This window comes from Carcharodon carcharias, chromosome 21, assembly GCF_017639515.1.
Source record: "Carcharodon carcharias isolate sCarCar2 chromosome 21, sCarCar2.pri, whole genome shotgun sequence".
In the NCBI taxonomy this organism is placed as follows: Eukaryota; Metazoa; Chordata; class Chondrichthyes; order Lamniformes; family Lamnidae; genus Carcharodon; species Carcharodon carcharias.
Window position 1 is genome coordinate 57,322,687 of NC_054487.1, and position 20,198 is coordinate 57,342,884.

General features: G+C 41.0%; 1 protein-coding gene across 1 annotated transcript in view; it reads left to right on the forward strand.

Moving 5' to 3' along the window:
* The window catches only part of cftr (CF transmembrane conductance regulator), a 145,700-nt gene extending 129,859 nt beyond the window's left edge, over positions 1-15,841 (forward strand). The window contains exons 23-27 of the mRNA XM_041215962.1: positions 68-223; positions 2,133-2,222; positions 13,672-13,844; positions 14,642-14,747; positions 15,404-15,841. Of these exons, the coding sequence (XP_041071896.1) occupies positions 68-223; positions 2,133-2,222; positions 13,672-13,844; positions 14,642-14,747; positions 15,404-15,610 (732 nt within the window). The 3' untranslated portion in view covers positions 15,611-15,841. The remainder of the gene's footprint in view (positions 1-67; positions 224-2,132; positions 2,223-13,671; positions 13,845-14,641; positions 14,748-15,403) is intronic.
* The last annotated feature ends 4,357 nt before the right edge of the window (positions 15,842-20,198 follow it).

Sequence of the window (20,198 nt, forward strand, 5' to 3'; positions counted from 1 at the left end):
TAGGTTCAGCCCATTACCTGTGTTAGTTTAGTTCTGTTTTTTGAGCACTGTGCTCTGGATACAACAGGTTGGACTGCTGGGACGGACAGGTGCTGGAAAAAGCACATTACTTTCTGCTTTTCTGCGTCTCTTGTCTACTGAAGGGGACATCCTGATTGATGGGATATCCTGGAATTCAGTCTCCTTGCAGAAGTGGAGAAAAGCATTCGGCGTCATTCCACAGGTAATGCATTCTAAAATGCAGGCAGTTGCAAAGACTTTTGAATAGAAGATGTACCGCATATCAGTGATGGTCACTTATTGATTTTCTTTCATTAATATGAATGCAATGATATTGGATATTGTGTGATGATTTTTCCTAGACTGAGGATAAAGATTACAGCAGTTTTCAAATTCAAGGAGAAAATTTGAATTATTTTCCTTCCTTAAGAGCTGTTTCAAGAATTTGGGATTTTCATTAGCTTCTAGCAGATGTTCATTTAAAATGGCACACACAAAGGTTGTAGAACAGTATTAGGATTTGGCGCATGAGTCCAGGTCATGCTATGCTATGACAGGACTGGATTTGTCTCTCAAGCTTGGATCTGTAGAGGCTTTCCATGGGGTCCAGGACACAGGGCCAACCTTACAGGTTGGCAATGTGAGCAATCATAGGAACATAAGAACAGGCCATTTGGCCCCTCGAGCCTTCTGCACCATTCAACTAGGTCATGCCGACTTACCTCAAGGCCACTTACCCCATATCGCTTGATATCTTTAATATCTAAGAATCTAACAATCCCTGTCTTGAATATATTCAGCAACTGACCCTCCACAGCCCTCTGATGTGGAGAATTCCAAAGATTCACCACCCTCTGAGTGAAGAACTTCCTCCTTATCTCAGTCCTAAATGGCCTGCCTCTTATTCTGAGACCGTGTTTTCTGATTCTAGACCCCACAGCCAGCGAAACATTATTTAGGACATTGTGCTCAAAAGGAATGAATGAGTAGTGGCTGGAGGCATGCTCTGCTCTACACGGTCTTCCTGTTCTGTGCATGCTCCTGCTCTGTGCATGCTCCTGCTCTGTGCATACTCTGCTCTGTGCATGTTCCTGCTCTGTGCATGCTCCTGCTCTCTGCATGCTCTGCTCTGTGCATGTTCCTGCTCTGTGCACGCTCCTCCTGCTCTGTGAATGCTCTGCGCATGCTTCTCCTTATCTGTGTATGCTCCTCCTCCTCTGTGCATGCTCTGCTCTGTGCACGCTCCTGCTCTGTGCATGCTCCTGCTCTCCCTCACTACCATAGTGCTCGCTGCTTGCATTTATCCTCCCTCCCACCCCACCACTACCCCCGGTGTTCCTGCTCCCACCTCCCCATATTCCTGCTTCCCCCCACCTGTATTCCTGCTTCTACCCACTGTGTTCTGGTTCCTCCCCTCTGTGTTCCTGCTCCCCCTTCTCCCCCACCCCTCCCCGCTCCCCCCCCCACTGCCCCCCCCGCCATGTTCCTGCTCTCCCCCCCATGCTCTTACTCCCCCCTTCCTGTGTTCCTGCTCACCGCCCCCCAACCCCACCCCATGCTCCTGCTCCCTCTGTGCTCCAGCTGTCTTGGGCTTTCTCTCCCTTCATGCTTAGCTCCTTGCACCCGCACCCCCACCCTTCACCCTGCTGCTGTTCTCCACTTGCTCCCCAGTTGCTATCTCTGTGCTCTGATCTCCCCATGCTCCTGTTCGCTCTCCATGCTTTTCTTCCTCTTGCCTCCTGCTCTTTCTACACTCCTGCCTTTCTAAAGATAGACAGCCTCTGCAGTGAGAAGCAGGCACACCCATTTCATTGATAGCTGTAAGTAAATACCTGATTACTTAAAATTATTAATATTGTCTTTATATGCAGCAGCTTCATGTTATGAGCATTATATAGTGTTATCATTTAAATGGGAGGTTCGTGATTATTAATTCATTTGAAAATGTGTCCTTCAACCAAACAAGTTTGAGGACCACTGGCTAAACAATAGAGAATGAATTGAAAGGCCTTCTGTTTTTCCAACCTTCTCATCCTGTGATGACACACTGATGATGATATCCATCAAAACAGTAATAAACGTGTACAAAATCCCTCAGAAAAACAACTGTCATTCAATATTCCACCTTACAGAAAGTCTTTGTGTTCTCTGGGACTTTCCGGAAGAACTTGGATCCTTATGAACAGTGGAGTGATGAGGAGATCTGGAATGTCACTGAAGAGGTAAACCATATGTCACTTTGTAGGGTGATAATTATAAATACAGTACATCATTCACTACCCTGGATGGACTGAAACAACTGCGATGCCAATATGCCAAATTTCAGAATAAATAACTGTAATTTAATTGAATTTTTTCACATTACAAATAATGTCCTTTACATCAAATTGAAAAATAACTAAGACATTGGAGAGTACACTCCAAAGTTCACAGCATGATTACTCATGATTTCTTTGTATTCTGCATACATCTGCTGTGTTCACATTGAGCAAACTGCTTTCTATTTTAACCAGCATGTGAATTCAAGCTATTTGCTGTAGATTGATTTTTTCTTACACAAGTAATATCAAAGTGAGAAGTCTTAATCTAGCATTAATTGTTTCTTTCCTAATGTATTTTTCCACAAAAAGAAAAGTACTTCACTTTCTCCTAATTCCTGTTTGAAGGTTTTGACTCTTTGTTGGGGCATGGTTGCCTGGTTGTTATCCAGCAACTCACTCAAATGACCAATATTCACCTTTGACCCTAGACAATGCCTAGTGCCCAAACTATTTTCCATTTTTTGGCATTGTAGGTAGTTATGGAACAGAAAGAGGGCATTTGGCCTGTTGTGTCAATGCCGGTTCTCTGCCCTTTCCCCAATGCTTATGCAATTCCCCTTTGAAAGTCATGATCGAATCTGCCTCCACCACAGTCACAGACCACTCCCTGTGTAGAAATGTTTTTCTTTATGTCACTATTGGTTCTTTGGTCAATCACCTTAAATTAATGTCAAACTGTTCTTGACCTTCCACCGATGGGAACAATTTCTAACTATTCTGTGCAAATCCCTCTTGATTTTGAATATCTCTATCAAACCTCCCCTCAATCTTATCTTCCCCAAGGAGAACAATTCCAACTTCTCCAATCTATCCATATAATTGAAGTCCCTCATCCCTGGGACCATTCTCATTAACCTTTTCTGCACTGCCTCTAAAGCCTTCACATCCTTCTTAAAGTGCAGTGCCCAGAATTTCAGAATTGGACACAGTACTCCAGTTGAGGCTGAACTAGTGTTTTATACAGGCTGATTATAGGTGAGTTTAACTCTGTTCTGACCTGATACCTACACATGTGCATTTCCAGCAGAGTTGTTAAACAGAAATAATTATTAGGAGTTGGGGCTGATTTTTCTTTAACCCAGGGATTCTGACTCCATAGCTACTGCTGTTCTGACTGAGAGTAGACAACTCAACATAAGAACATAAGCAATAGGAGTAGGAATGGACCATTCGGCCCCTCAAATCTGTTCCGCCATTCAATACAATCATATTTCAATTCCACTTCCCTGCCCACTCCCTTTGTTCCATGATTCTTTGAGAGATCAGGGGCTCTATTTTCAATACAGGGTCAGGAACCTGACATCTGGAATGTTTCCGGGTCCCCACCCCATGTCGTGTCAGTATTATTGCGTGCCTAGATTTTGAAATAAAAATGGCCTATTAGACCTGGGGGCAAGTTTAGCACCAAATTACTGGTGCTGGGAGCAGCCTGGGGGCATGACCTGGTAATGGACGGCATTTGAAAATGCGAGCGGCTGCTAAGATTGGGCTTGCCATTTGCTGAGGAGATGGCACAGGGGGTTCCTGGAGGCCCAGCACCCACGGGAGGTGCCAAGATTCTCAGATTCCTCTGTTGAGGCATTAACCAAGGCAATAGCTGAGAGATGAGAGATATTCCTGGCTTCTGGCTGAAGAAACCCACCCAGAGACTCTAGAAGGAGCTGAATGGAGGTGGCAACAGAGGTCAGCAGCATAGGAGTAATCATAAAGACATGGGTACAGCGTCAAAAGAGATTCAAGGGCCTGAAAATATCTGTAAAGATAAATAGCGAGTGACACCTGAATGAAAGCCTCTAGCTCTCTATACAGCATGCACACAGGTCAAACAAACTGACTGACCATAATTCTCCCTTACGTTGTCAGAGCAAGTGGCCAGCTGCATCACTGAGAAGTCAGCCACCCTCACATACGGGAGACATCTGAGAAGGGAGAATGACTGAGGAACACAACAGCTCATGTCAATGTCATGCTGGAATAGGTGAGGGAGGCCAGGCTACTCACGATGCAGGAAAAGGCATTGCACAACAGTCACAAGATATCTCGAATGGGTGGGGATGTCACATACCTGGACAACCTGACACCGATGAAGGAGGCAGTACTAGACATTGCGAGCGTGCCATTATGTCAGCCCTTGGACAATGGCAAGACAAGAGTCTGTGAAGAGCAGCCTCCTCCATTGTACCTGCATCCGGCTAAGATGCCCGTGGCTTCCATCCTCATCACAAAGGTGCCCATGGGGGCCACCCCAGGCAGCTACTCTTAACGTCACTGCACGGACAGCCTGTCACAGGGCACTGTGGCATGGGTAGTTCCTGACTGAAATGGCCGAGGAGGTGAAGGGTGTTGCCGGTCCCTCTCGGTATTGGCCCCCACCTCAGCTTTTTTCACCCTTTTATGGCGCTCTGGAATGCTGAATGGGGCCTTCAGCTGGGATACGGCTGGCATCCACTCCAAACATCTCTGTGCCATCAGAGACACTGAGCAGTTCATGCTATAGAGACTCTCACTCTTTCTATGTGTGTCAGCATCCTGCTGCTGCATGCACCCAGTTGCTATATATGGCTCTCCAAGAGGGTGGCCATTCTCTCATGCATGCAAATCCCAGAGACATTACCAGACTTGCACTGCATGGACTCATCCAATGTCTGTTCATGGCTCTACAATGCTTCAGAGATCTCTGACCATCGTAGCTCATCTGACCCTCCATGTTTGTGACACCCAAGGATCAGCAACTTTACCCACTGGAGCATGGCTATGTCTGTCCTCTGTCCTCCAGGGGGAACTACCCACTGCTCACTCTACTTCACTTTCCTCCTCCTGCTCACTGGTAAGGTACCACTCACCCAGTGCTCCCCATTCTAATCAGCCCAGGTGAATGTATCTGTGCTGGTGGATGGTGTGGAGTCATGATGTGATGGTTTGGCCTCTGAGGAGAATATCCCCTTGCCGAGGAGGCCGGTGACAACTGTGCAGTACCGCTCTGCCCAGCCTCTGCTGCTGGCCCTGTGGGAGATACGAGAAAGTTGTGATGAGGACTCAGGCTACTCAACAAGAACAATCAATCCAATAGATGACAGCGGGTTGAAGAGTCATGGCACGAATTGGGCAGGAATTTTCTCCATGCTATTCCAAGTCAGGAACTACCTATGCCACAGTGCCCTGTGACAGGCTGTCCGTGCAGTGACGTTAAGGGTAACTGCCTGTGGGTGGCCCCCATGGGCACCTTTGTGATGAGGATGGAAGCCACGGGCATCTCAGCCGAATGCAAGTCCAATGGAGGAGGCTGCCTCCACCTTATCCTCAGCTACAGTGGGGAGCATCGTGTAGGGGTGGGCATGAAATCAAGGTGTTCCACTGTTAGCTGCCTGTGATGGCCTCAGTGGTCTTCCTCCAATGTCTGGCATCTTAGCCAGATGCAGGTACAATGGAGAAGCCTGCTCTTCACATTCTCCTTTCTTGCCATTGTCCAAGGCCTGACATAATGGCACACTTGCAGTGTCCAGTACTGCCTCCTTCATCGGTGTCAGGTTGTCCAGGTTTGCGACATCACCTCCCCCTTCCTGTCCTCCTTCAAGAAGGAATAGTGTTCTAGGTCCTCCCCTCCATCCATCCTCCTTGTATTGTTATGTCGTGCAGCGTGCAGCAGATGACCACAGTATAAGACACCCTGGCCTACTCATACTGGAGGACATCATCCCACCAGCTGAGTCGACAGAAGTGTTGCTTGATCACGTAGATGGTCTGTTCAATGCAGGTTCATGTTCATAGATGGATCTGGTTGCAATGCCTCTCTGCTTCTGTGTCTGAATACCAGACAGGGATCAGGAGCAACCTCTTTGGGGAATGGATAACCCTTAACCCCCAACCACCACCCACGGAATCTGGATGTTGGCCTGAAGTGGTGTGTAACCTGGCAGGATGAAGGAATCATGACAGCTGCTCAGGAACTGAGTACACACTTGCAAGATGTCATAGACCACCTGGACCTTCAAAGGTGGAAACCTTCTCATTTCAGGAATCTGGCTGGCTGGGCTGTCGGTGTCTTGAAATAGAATGGGTAAAATTGATGACCCTTAGACCTTGGGGAACCCATCAATGGCAGCAAAGCCCAATGCCTCCTGTGCCTGCACTGGACAATCTGTCACAAAATAGATGTAGGCCTCTGCCCTCCAAAAGAGGACATCTGTGACCAGCCTGAGGAAATGGTGAGCTGTCGACTAGAAGTTTCCACCCAAGTCCACAGCTGATTCCTGGAATGACCTGGAAACATAAACATTCACGGCAAAGGTGTCCTTACAGCTGCAGATAGGGGATGACCATGGGCGCCATGAAGTATCAGAGTGCAAATGTCTTAGACCATCTGCTGGATAGACGCAACCTCCAATGGGACTGGTATTCTGTCATTTGTAGGCAGCTGACTCTTGGGTGGTACACCCAATGTCTTGGGTAGCACCTTCTTCTCTTTGCAGCCCCAGTCTGTGCTCCTCTGACTTTCTCCTGACCAGGACACTACATCTACTGAAGGTCCTCCTCCTTACCCTGTCCAAAGTCAGAATAGCCTGCTCTGATTTTAACTGCCTCAGCTGGTACTCATTCATTCACCAGGGCTTCTTCTGTCAACCTGTGCTGCCCAGGTGGTGCCATGAGCCTCACGTCTCTCTCACGATTCCTACTACCCACTGCTCAGCAATACAAACTTCTCAGTGCCAGCGATAGCAGCTCTGTGCCATTGCTTGAGCAGCTGAGCATTATTCTTTGTTTCTTAAATGCTATGGACAGGAGGGGGATTAATTTCGAACAGCCTGATTTCTCTTCTCGTTACTTGGCCGTAAACAGAAAGATGTTTTTTGATTTCTGATTTCCCCCTTTATAAGTGGTGGCACGTTTTGCCCAACCCTTCAGTCTGGAGTTATACAGTATTCTATTAAAAACCCCACAGCAAACTCGAGATAAGGTAAAGTAAGAGGATTGATTTATTTTACACACACACAAAACGTGGTAAGGGGTTTCGCAATGTCTGCCCCTTTTTTGCACTCATACAATAAAAGAGAGATAAAGGAAAGAAAGGCATATAGGACAAGACCATGATAAAAATAAGAGTTCTGGTTTCATGTGAGTCCAGAGTCCAGAATCAAAAGATCCAGTGGGGTATTCCTTCAGAGGTTAGCAGGCTAAAACTATTGCAGGGTGATCCCGAATTTCCAGAAGCGAGGACTTGCCGCGATGGGAGAAGGCATATAAAGATGAATTAGTCTGGAAGGCACAGATACAGAAGTTCCAATGTTCCAATAGTTCACAGTGTAGATGAGTGCCAGGCACTTCACCTGGACAGAACGCTTTCTGCTTATAACTGTTAGATAATAAAATGGTAGACTGCCTGGGTTCAGTTCCACACGGCAATATTACAGGTTCTAGCAGCTTGGGGGAGGTCATGTGACATACCCCCACCCCCACCACCACCACTTCTCCTGGGTGTTGGACAAAAGATGTATTTTTCCAGGTCTGGAATCTTGAGGTGTTTAATAGAGGAATCAGGGTCCCTTTTGTCCTTTGCAGACATACTGTCTCCATTGGCTGGAGATGTACCTTAGAAATGTAAAAGGAGGTTGGTGCATTTCTTTGGAATTTGATTGTTGGCAGTCACAGAGGGCATTAGCACCTCTTTATAGATAAAAAGGTCCCTGCTGGTTTCTGAAAGTTAGACACTTCTCTGTTATGAGTCATGTCTACTTAGGGTAAAGCCTTGTCCATTTTTTAAATAAAAATAATAATTTTACAAAGTAGCCAGGCTGACATAGGTACACACACACACACACACACATATATATATGTATATATATATATATATATATGTGTATTTTCCTTCATGCCTTCTGGCCAGGACAAATATGTTGACCAATGCGTTCATTAACCCTTGTCATTCCCCATTGTGTGCACAACAGCTGCACCCTGGGTGCGTCCCCATACCTGTTGATTGAAAATTTCAAACTGCTTCTCTGAGGCCTTTTCATGAGCTCAACAACCAGTGAATTGGAGAAATGTGGATTCCTGGCTCTCCCCCCACCCCCTCCCCCTCAACCAACCCATGCTTAGAAATTTCTTTCACATTTCAGGGGCATTAGGATCCAGCGATGCCATCCATGGACACAGTTTTCATTGCTAGAACCTGCAATTGAAAACCAGCCCCTAAATCGATCATAACAGAAACAAAAGGTGCTAGAATAACTCAGCAGGTCTGGCAACATCTGTGGTGAGAAAGACAGAGTTAATGTTCCCAGTACAATATGACTCTTCTTCAAAAGTGAAGAGAGGCAGAAATGCCATGTGTTTTATGCTGTTGAGAAAAGGGGGAGGGTGAGAAAGAAATGACAGATGGCCCTGTGGGAGGGTGGGTGGGGTTTGGGGAAAGAGGATAGAGAAAAAGATTTTTTAAAGAGTAGAAATAAATAAATAAAAATAAACAAATCAAAAAATAAAAATAAATTTTAAAATTCGATTTAAAAAAGTGGTAAAGATGGAGGAGAGGGTTCATGCCGAAGTTGCTGAACTCAACGGTAAGTACAGAAAGCTGTAAAGTGCCTAATCGGAAGATGAGAGACTTTAACAGCACCTCATCTTCCAACTAGGCACTTTACAGCCTTATGGATTTAACATTGAGTTCAACAACATCAGACCATGAACTCTCTCCTCCATCTTTACCCCTTTTTTAATCCAACTTCTTTTTACATTTATGTTTATTTCATTTATACATTTATATACATTTTATCTTTTTATTTGTTTTCTATCCTTTTTTATGCTCCTACCCCAACCCCCATTCCACCTCCACCGCTCTCCCCCCACCGCCCCCCCACCCCAAAGCACACCCCCCTCTTTCTCTCCACAGATGCTATTAGACCTGCTGTGTTTTTCCAGCATCTTCTGTTTTTGTTTCAGATTTCCAGCTTCCGCAGTATTTTGCTTTTACTAAATTTCTGTGTTCATTTACAGGTACATTCAGGTCTCTCTGAATATCAACATTTAACAGTTTCATGCCTTTTAAAAAATATTGTTTGTTATTCTGATTAGCAAAATGAATACCCTCACAATTCCCCACATTATACTCCATCATCTTGTTGCCCGTTCAATTAACCTGTCGATGTCTCTTTGCAGCCTCTTTGTGTCCTCCTCTCAACACACATTCCAACTAACTTTGCATTGTTAGCAAACTTAAATATGTTACTCTTGATCTCTTCATCTAAGTAATTAATATAGATTGTAAATAGCTGAGCCCCCATCACCGATCATTGTGGCATTACATTAGTCACAGCCTGCCAAATAGAAAATGCCCCATTTATCCCTACAGCCTGCTTCCTGTCCATTAACCAATCCTCCATTCATGCTAAAATATTACTCCTAACACCATGAGCAATCAGCTTGTATTCTAACTTTTTGTGCGGCATCTTATCAAATGTCTTTTGGAAATCCAAGTACACGACATCTACTGGTCCCCTTTATCTATTCTACTCATGACATCCTCAGACAACTCTATAATAAAATTTTAGACATGAATTCTTTTTCATAAAACCAAGTTGCTCTTTTCTATTCATACAACACAGACCAAGGATCCAACTTTCCTAGTCTGTGTGGCTGAGCTACTCACTGGATAATGAATTATTTTATGACAGAAGTTCCCTTGCAAATATTATATTTGCTTATCACAACGCAGCCTGATAAATCCAAATCACATTGTAAAAATCATAGATTTAAATAAAAACAAAAAATGCTGTAAAAACTGAGCAGGTCTGGCAGCATCTGTGCAGAGAGAAACAGGGTTAACACTTTGAGTCCGTATGACTTCTTCAGAGCTGAAGAGAAGCAGAAATGTGATGGATTTTATGCTGTTTGAGAGGGGGTAGATCAGATGGAGCAAGACAGAAGGTCAGGGGTAGGTGGGAGCTAAGGAGAGATTGACAAAGATGTTGTGGGCACAAGACTAAGGGAGTGTTAACGGTAGTGTTAAAGACTAAAGAAGGTGCTGATGGTGTCATAAAGGTAAGAGCAGAATGTGTTAATAGTGGAACAAGAGTCAGCATTCTGTGAAAGCACAACGTAGAAATCAATACCAAATGGCCCTGTGTGGGGTGGGTTGGTTTGGAGGAAAAGGGATTTAAAAAATGAATAAATAAAATAAATTTTTAAAAATTAAAATTAACATAAAAAACAAAAAAAACTCTTGGATTAAAAAGGGGGTAAAGGGGGAGGAGAGAGTTCATGGTCTGAAGTTGTTGAACTCAATGTTAAGTCCAGAAGGCTGTTAAGTGCCAAATAGAAAGATGAGGTGCTGTTCCTCCAGCTTGCACTGGACTTCACTGGAACATTGCAGTAGGCCAAGGATGGATATGTGGGCATGAGAGCAGGATGGTATGTTGAAATCGCAAGTGACAGGAAGGTCTGGGCCATGCTTGAGGACTGAGCAAAGGTGTTCCGCAAAGCAGTCACCCAGTCTGCATCTAGTCTCCCTGGTGTAGAGCAGAACGCGTTGGGAGCAGTGAATAGAGTAGACCAAATTGAAGGAGATGCAATTGAAGTGCTGCTTCACCTGAAAGGAGTTTTTTTTTTTAGTTTTAATTTAATTTATTTATTTAAATCCTTTCCCCAACCCACCCCAGAGGGCCATCTGTCACTGGTTTCTATGTTGTGCTTTCACAGAGAGTTGACCCTTGTTCTGCCACTAACACATTCTGCTCTTACCTTTATGCCATTATCAGCACTTTCTTTAGCCTTTACCACTGCTGTTAAAATTCCCTTTGTCTTGTGCGCATGACATCTTTGTCAATCTCTCCTTAGCTCCTGCCTATCCTTGGCCATCTATCTTGCTCCATCTGCCCGACCCCCTCTTAAACAGTATAAAATCCATTACATATCTACTTCTCTTTAGCTCTGAAGAACAGTCGTAATACGGACTCGAAACATTAACTCTGTTCCTCTCTCTATAGATGCTGCCAGACCTGCTGAGTTTTTGTAGCATTTTTTTTTGTTTCTATTCCAGATTTCCAGCATCCGTAGTATTTTGCTTTCATCATAGATTTAAATGGCAGTTTTCATATGAAAAATGCAATGGAATTAAAACAGGATAAAATTCTTTGAAATAACAGCTTAATTTGTTATTTTCTGATGCTTGTACTTTCAGATGGGTGATTATCAGAAAATAAGATTAGGGTTCTTTAAGAATAAAAACATGTTGCAAAAAATATATATTTTTGATTAGATTCTAAGTTGGCTCAATATTGGTGTGAAATGTGAAATGTAGATAATAAATTGATATTTCAGATATCAGTTGATGAGAGAGCGCAAAAGTAGAAAAGAAATTAGGACATGCAATAAGAGGGGGCTCACACTTGTATGAGTGCCAAAGGAGCAAAACAAATGAGTAACAAAAGAATTATCATAGTAGTTTGAGAGTAGTACGATGTAGTGTGGTGCAAAATATTCTGACTTCATGAGCTTGTGTGCACTTGACCGTTATCTGGCTACAACCCTTTTGAGAACAGAACCGTGACGGACGCTGATTCTGGCTGAGGAGCTGAGCTTAACCCTGGCAAGGAGCTCAAGCATGGCAAGAAACTCATGAAAACTCAAGCTTTTTCCATTAAAGTTTGCAATTGTTTCTCTGTCCAACTGTGCACCGTGATACAGTGTTATATAAAAAATCCATAGGCCCAGTGGCGCAAAATATAGATAATCCTTATGAGGGAATCTATACATTGCCAGGAGATTCAGGGAGGACAGCGAAATACAAATGAATCTTCTTTGAATTAAAGAGATGCATTCAGATTTCATATGAACCTACCATAATTCTCTCTGTCGCAATCTGAGTTTAGATCCATTGCTTTTAATCTTCCAATTCTGGAAAGTCCCAGCAGAGTAGAAAACCGCAAATGTGATGCCTTATTCAAGAAAGGAGGGAGACCGAAAGCAGGAAACTAGAGATGAGTTAGCCTAACATATGTCATTGGGAAAATGCAGGAATCCATTATTAAGGAAGTAGCAGGCAATTTGGAAAAAGAAATAATACAATCAAGCAGAGTCAACATGGTTTTATGAAAGGGAATTGTGTTTGACAAATTTATTAAAGTTCTGTGAGGATGTAATGAACAGGGTGGATAAAAAGGAACCCACCACGCTCTGCCTCCCAAACAAACTCTCCACCCCACCACCGCCACCCACCACCTCTCCCCCCCACCCCACCCCAATCCCCCACCCTCTCCAGTAGATGTTGTGTTTTTGGTTTTCCAAAAAAACATTCAATAAGGTGCCACATAAGATAAGAGCTCTTGGTGTTTGGAGTATTAAATTAGCTTTGGATAGAGGATTAGCTAACTAATAGAAAACAGAAGAGATGGATGAATCATTTTCAGGTTGGCAAATTGTAACTAGTGAGGTGCCACAGGGATCAATGCTGGGGCCTCAACTGCTTATAATCTCTATTAATAATTTGGATGAAGGGACCAAGTGTATTGTAGCAAAATTTTTTGACCATCCAAGATAGGTCGGAAAGCAAGTTGTGAGGACAAAGAGTCTGTAAAAGGATATGGATAGGCTAAGTGAGTGGGAAAACATTTGGCAATGGAAATGATGTGGGAAAATGTGAGATCATGACTTTGGTAGGAAGAATAGAAAAGCAAACTATTAGCATGCAGGCACAGCAAGTAATTCAGAAGACAAATGGAATGTTGGCCTTCATTGCAAGGGGGATGAGTACGAAAGTAGGGCATGCTACAGTTGTTTGAGGCATTGATGAGGCCACACCTAGTTCAATTTTGGTCTTATTTAAGGAGGGAGATGTTTACATTGGAGTCAGTTCAGAGGGGTTTCACTAGGTTGGTTACTGGGATGAAAGAGTTGTCTTATGAGGAAAGGTTGAACAGATTGGGTTATACTCATTGGAGTTTAGAAGAATGAGAGGTGATCTTATTGAAACATATGGAAGAGCTGAAAGGATAGATGTTTGTGGAAGATTCTAGAACTAGGGACCATAGTTTCAGAATAAGGGGTCGCTCATTTAAGATGGAAATGAGGAGGAATTTCTTCTCTGAGGGTTGTGAATCTTTGGAATTCACTAATCCAGAGAGCTGTGGAGGCTGTCACTGGATATATTCAAGGCTGAGATAGATTCTTGAATTATAGGGAAGTCAAGGATTATGGGGAACAGTAGGAAAGTGGGGTTGAGGCGAAGATCAGATCAGCCATGATCTTATTGAATGATAGAGCAGGCTCATGGGTTCAAATGGCCAACTCCTGCTCCTGTTTCTTATGTTATTATTAATGAGTTCTACAGACTGGCTTACTGATGCTAATTATATTACTGCAGGTTGGCTTGAAATCAATGATTGAGCAATTTCCAGATAATCTTAACTTTGTTTTGGTGGATGGTGGCTATATTCTCAGCAATGGCCACAAACAACTCATGTGTTTGGCTCGATCCATTCTCAGCAAGGCCAAAATCCTACTTCTGGATGAACCTACTGCTCATCTGGACCCTGTGTAAGTTTGAGCTACAAAGTGTGAATAGATTGAAACAATGATGACTACAAGTAGCCAATTCGCTCCTTACAGATAATAAATAATAAACATTCGTTTTGTTCATTTTTGGATTGCATTCATTTTGAAGTTCAAATATTAAGAACTGCTAAATGGTTGATATACCAGAGTTGTTTCTCTGCTCCTGAAAATAATTTTGTACCATTATTATTTCCAATTTCATTTTGTAGTTTCTAATTGATAACTGACATGAAGGGGATAGTGGTATTGTCACTGGACTAGTACTCCAGAGACCCAGGGTAATTCTGTGGGAATCTGGGTTTTATTTCCACCATGGCAGATGGTGAAAGTAAAAAATCTGGAATCTAATGATGACTATAAAACCATTGTCGATTGTCGTAAAAACCCATCTGGTTCACTAACACCCTTTAGGGAAGGAAATCTGCCATTTTTACCTGGTCTGGCCTATATATAACTTCAAGACCCACAGTAATGTGGTTGACTCCTAAGTGCCCTCTGGAGTGGCCTAGCAAGCCACTCAGGGCAATTAGGGATGGGCAATAAATGCTGGCACAGTCAGTGATGCCCACATCCCATGAATGAATTAAAAAACATATAACTAATTGTACATAGAAGAATGATAATTCTCAAAGGGTTGTACCTATTATTTTATATCAAATCCATTGTATTAAGAGATTCTTGGGCAGTTAATTAAGATTTACCAGCAAAGATGAGTTTATATTACATTAGATAAAACATGAAAAATTCCAAACTGAATTTTCTGTTCTTTTCTGTGATAGAACATTCCAAATTATAAGGAAAACGCTTAAACATACATTTTCAAATTGTACTGTTATACTCTCAGAACACAGAGTGGAAGCTCTACTCGAGTGTCAGCAATTTCTGGTATGTTCTTTTGTTTGTCTTCTATCCCTTGTAGTTGGCTTGAGTAACATTTTTACATGAACCATGGTGTGCAGTATGTATTGAAGCAGAGATGGAGCAGTGTTTGGCAGGAAGAGGAAAGTTTGGCCCAGCCATTAGACCTTGGGAAGGATATCACTACTGATATCTAGCAGATCAGTGAAAAAGACAGGAAATAAAATTTGATGCAGCACACTTTCCTGAAAGACTTGTGCATTCACCCAGACCAACATTTTTATTACCACTTAAAGTATGTGTCTTCTAGAGCAGCTTTATATCCAATTCATAAGTCAACTGTTATGCCATGAGAGAACAATTTCTCAATGGGTCACCTTTAGTAATCACTTTACGGGATTAAAAGATTGCCAAAAAGTGCTGTTTTAGAGAAAATAAATAATTCATTTTAAACAAATCTTGTGAGAAAATGAGAGCTTTTCACTCTCAACCCAGCTGCAGTTTGTGTCCTCACTTGACAATATCTGTCTTATTTTTTTGGCAACAGCAATCAATTGAAAGCGCTGTTAGTAAAATAATATATTAGACTTCAATTGATTAAAACCAGAGTTAAATTATGTGAAGATGACTTGTAATGGACCTCTATTGTCTAATGTCTGATCATATGTTAAATTTCATTTTAGGTAATTGAAGGATGTTCAGTTAAACAGTTTGATGCTCTGCAGAAACTTTTAACTGAAGCAAGCCTTTTCAAGCAGGTTTTTGGACATTTGGACCGTGCAAAGCTATTTACCACTCACAGAAGGAACTCGAGCAAAAGGAAAACACGGCCAAAAATAAGTGCCTTACAGGAAGAGGCAGAAGAAGACCTCCAAGAAACAAGGTTATAAAGCTACAAAGAACAAAATGCACAAAATACTCATGAGCAGTTCCCAACAAAGAACTGTGACAACTGTATCTACAGCACAGAACTCTTCATTACTCTTAGAAACTGCTAGCTAAATAAAGGTACCCTGATCAAGGCTTTTATCCAACCTTCAAGTATTCTGGGGTCAAGAGTGTAATTACATATCTGGATTGAAGTTAATCCATATTATATACTGGATGACTGCACATGGAACTTAATGTAGGAAAACAGTTCAACAAAATTCTACTGGCTTGGCAAAGTTCTTTTAAAATTAAGGGCTTCTCTACTAAGAGCCAACTGCCTTCCATTGCTGTCAGTACAGGAGCTTTTTGTCAGTTACCAGTGTGACGACATCTGTTAATGGTCATAGTTGGGTTTAAAGAAGTCAAAATACTCAGTGTTGGCACCAAACTACAAGTTTTACACCTTGTACACAGTATTTGCTAATGGTGTTTCATGAATACATTTATGTGCCACTCTACATAACTTAAGCATGAGAAGGAACAAAATGATTGCAAAGGAGGGGATGCATTGTAAAGTTGTCCTTTGTGTTGCTCTAAGCCTTATATTTAAACTATAATTCAGAAAGTAATATGTAGAAGGCTTGAGATAACTTTGTATTTTTAAACATTTATTCCAAATTATTAACCCTGCCAAGGCTATGGTAACATTTTGTATCAATATGAAATACAAGATTACAATTTTATATTTATTCAGTGATTATTAGAGAGTATTCTGTAGTCATTCAAACCCCACCCACAAAGGCATAGCAATTTAGATTCTACAAGATATATAGTTTTGCAGAACTTTTTAAAGATTTGTTCTTGGTTTGTGAATATTAGTAGCAAGGCCAGCATTTATTGCCCATCTGAAATGTCCTCTATAAAGTGGTGGTGAGTCTGCTTGAATCATTGCAGTCCATATGGTGAAGGTGCACCCACAGTGTTGTTTGATCAGAAGTTCCAGGATTTTGACCCAACGACCACAAAGTAACAGTGATATACGTCCAAGTCAGGAAGGTGTGTGACTTGGAGGAGATGATGTTCCCATGCACCCATTTCATTCTTCCGGGTGGTGGTTGTCGTTGGAACTGTTTATTTAAAATGTTTTACACAAATTAAAATGGAGTAACGTTACTCATCTTCCTGTTTTATAGCTGTTCCATTGATGGAAAATATGATGTTATAAACTAAAATGATGACTGTGTAACAAATTTCCATGTGGAAAACAGAAAACTGGTATCAGGAAAATGTCTCCACTCATTTAATATAAAATTGCCTTCACAGTTCAAGCTTAACCTTTAACAGCAATAGATTTTTTTAGTACTTTATTACCTTTAAACAGTAATAATCTTAAGTCGTGTTCAGTATTTTAAAAGAAAAGAACTTAATCTCTTGCACTGTAAACAAATGTATACTTTTTATACAACTTCAATCAATATTTTAAAAATAAACTGTGGTTTCTTAATGCTAGGAATTTTTCACAAAATTATTTGAATTCAAATAGTAAACTATTATAATGCAAAGAATAATTTCTTTCTCAATTCTACAATTAAACTTAGAATTGTCTACCGATTTGGCTTAATGCAAATATGTCAGAAGCAAGTAAATAGCCATGTTTTGTTTGAAATTACTTCTGTCATTGAGTGACCAACACATTCTGCAAAAATCATGCCTAAGTAATTAGTATATGTTGGGAAATTTAATCACTTTGAAGAGAAACTATTGTTTATGTGAAACAAAAATTGTGTGAAATAAAAATGTTTCAATAACACATACGTTACATAATTATTTCATTTTAACTCTGGAGTAACTGTGCAAATTAAATCTAATTCACATACTTTGTATATATAGTCCTGTTTGATCAAATGCTTCAAATATCCAAATCTAAACAGTTTTGAGAAAAAAAGACTGGAAAAGTAACTTTCAATCAACCCAAGTAATCAGTGCTGGCTGCTTCTAACTATTTTCTCTTTATCAAGATCTTTAATGAATATTTATTGTAGGAAAGAAATTTGAATTTTTAAGTCAGCTGGCTTGTAATTCACAAGTTAGTTATGCAACCCTTTAAAAATAAGGGTGCTACCTTAGCCACTTGGCCAATATTTGTATATTGCGTAATGTAAAAGTGAACATTATATTGCTATTGATAAAGTTAATTCTTTCATAAAATGAATATAAACTGCAAACTTCAAAATAGATTGTCAGTCTTTAATATAAAGGAAGTGCAGGAATGAAGCACTTACCGAGTCATTTTCTGTGATTTATTCTAACCTATATAATGATGCCAGAAGTTCATGCTGAAAAGAGGATGGAAGGAATTTGAATTTAGGGCCTTTTATAACCTCACAACATCCCAAAGTATTTATAGCTAAGTGTGGTCAATGACATAATCTAAGGAGATGCTGCAGCCAATTTGCATGCAGCAAGGTCCCAGAAGCAGCAATGAGATAATGCCCAAATATGCTTGAGAGTGTTGGTTGAGGGATAGCTTTTGGCCAGGGTCCTAGGAAAATTCCCCTGCTCTTTGAATAGTGCCATAGGATCTTTTCATCTATCAGAGGTGGCAGATGGGGCTTCAGTTTAATGCCTCATTTGAAAGATGGCACCTCCAATTTCCTCAGTAATATACTGAAATGTCAGCAAAGATTGTGCTCAAGTCTCCAGAATAGGTCTTGAACTCAAGACCTTTAACTCAGAAGTGAGATTGCTGCCACTGAAAGTTGAAACTGCTGAATTGCTGAAAGGATTTAAACTCTGTTCTTGTATTACATACTGCTTATATTAAAATCACTTCTTTGTCATTTCAAGCATTAACACTGTTACGCCATTTCCAAAGATTTCCATAATTTCACATTTACTTGTATTTAACTGTTGCCAAATTTCAGCACATTGATTTTAATGTACTGCATCAAAATGGAGCTTATGTCAAAGTATTCAATAATTTAAAAGTATATACATTTGAATTTGACTTTCTAAAAATGGATTTTATTTATAATCCTACTCAACGTGGGATTATGTTTCTGTGTATGTAAATTCATTACAAAATGTTCAGCTGGTTTAATGGAGTAGTATGTTTAATATACAGGTATGCACATACATAGGCATGTCTAGTGCTGAGACAGACTAATATTATGCAGTACACGGCATTGTTTATGAAAAGAACAAACTACCAACCGGAAATATTTTGTGATTGTGCATATATCTCAATCTAGCCCTTCTCCTGAAATGCATCTAATTAATTCAATTTGATTTATACTGTCTACTTTAAGTACCTTCCCTTGTAGCTTACTCTAATGTTCAATTGGTCTTTGGGTGCAAAAATTCTGATCAATTTTTTCATGTATGTTTGCTGCTTTTGAACCACTCACCATGGTGAACACCATTAAGATTTTTTTTGAAGTGTATGGAATAATTACAGGAAAACATTAGAAAAATGCAATTCCTATTTTCAACAGTAGAATTTCTGGAAATGGCAAATAGTGGAAAAATGTTTTAAGGTAAATGGGTAAAATTAAACAATTGTGTATTTTTGCTATATTCATTTCACTTTCCTCATATCAAATTAGTTCTCAAACATGTCCCCAGTTTGAACACCTATAAGAATTAAGAACAGCAGTTAGCCACTTGAGCTCGTTACACAATTCAATCCGATCATGGTTGATCTGAACCCTTGAAACTTTTTACAAAGATTGTTTGGTCATGGAAATTGAAGTTAACATGCACAGCATTTTGGGAGCATGTGTTCCATATTTCTACTACTCATCACTATCAATCCAAGAAATTAATCATGGTTTAATGGAAGGTGTTACAGGGCATGCCAAGAGCAGCACCGGCCATATCTTAGAATGAAACACTAATCTGGGGGGGTGACCACATAAGGCCACATGCATACACAGCAATAAATGCAGCAAGGTATAGACAGAGGTCCAACAAATTTGGGCACTTGAGGTAAGAGGTGACAGGAGAGTGTTGGCAGTGAATAGAAGAAAGACTAGCATATAAATAGCACCTTTCACTCAATGCAGGATAACTCAGTGCACTTAACAGACTATTAGGTAGTTTTGGAGTCTAGTTGCTGTTGCAATGTAAGAAACACGATAGCCAATTTGTGCACAGCAAACTCCCATAAGTAGCAATTGATTAACACTAGATAATTTGTTTCAGTGAAGTTGGTTGAGGGATAAATGTTGGCCAGGACACTAAGACACCTGGTATTCTTTAAAGTAATGCCATGGGAGGGAAATGGGGCCTCACTTTGACATCACATCTGAAAGACAGCACTTCTGACAATGCAGTATTCCTTCAGTACTTGCATCGGAATGTCAGCCTAGATTTGTAGTCAATTTTCTGAAGTGGGACTGAAAGCATGGTTTTGAGGTGATTGTGGTGGGTGATTGGTGCTTGATTGTATGAAAAGTGCAATGATCTAACACCGTAATGGAAAATGTTTGGGAATGTGAAAGTATTGGGGTTCACTTTGTCTCCCTCCCAAATCTTTTTTTCTCCGTCCCTCAACCTCAATATTTCTCTTTCTCCCTTGATTTGTCTCCCTGATTTTTCTTTGTTGAA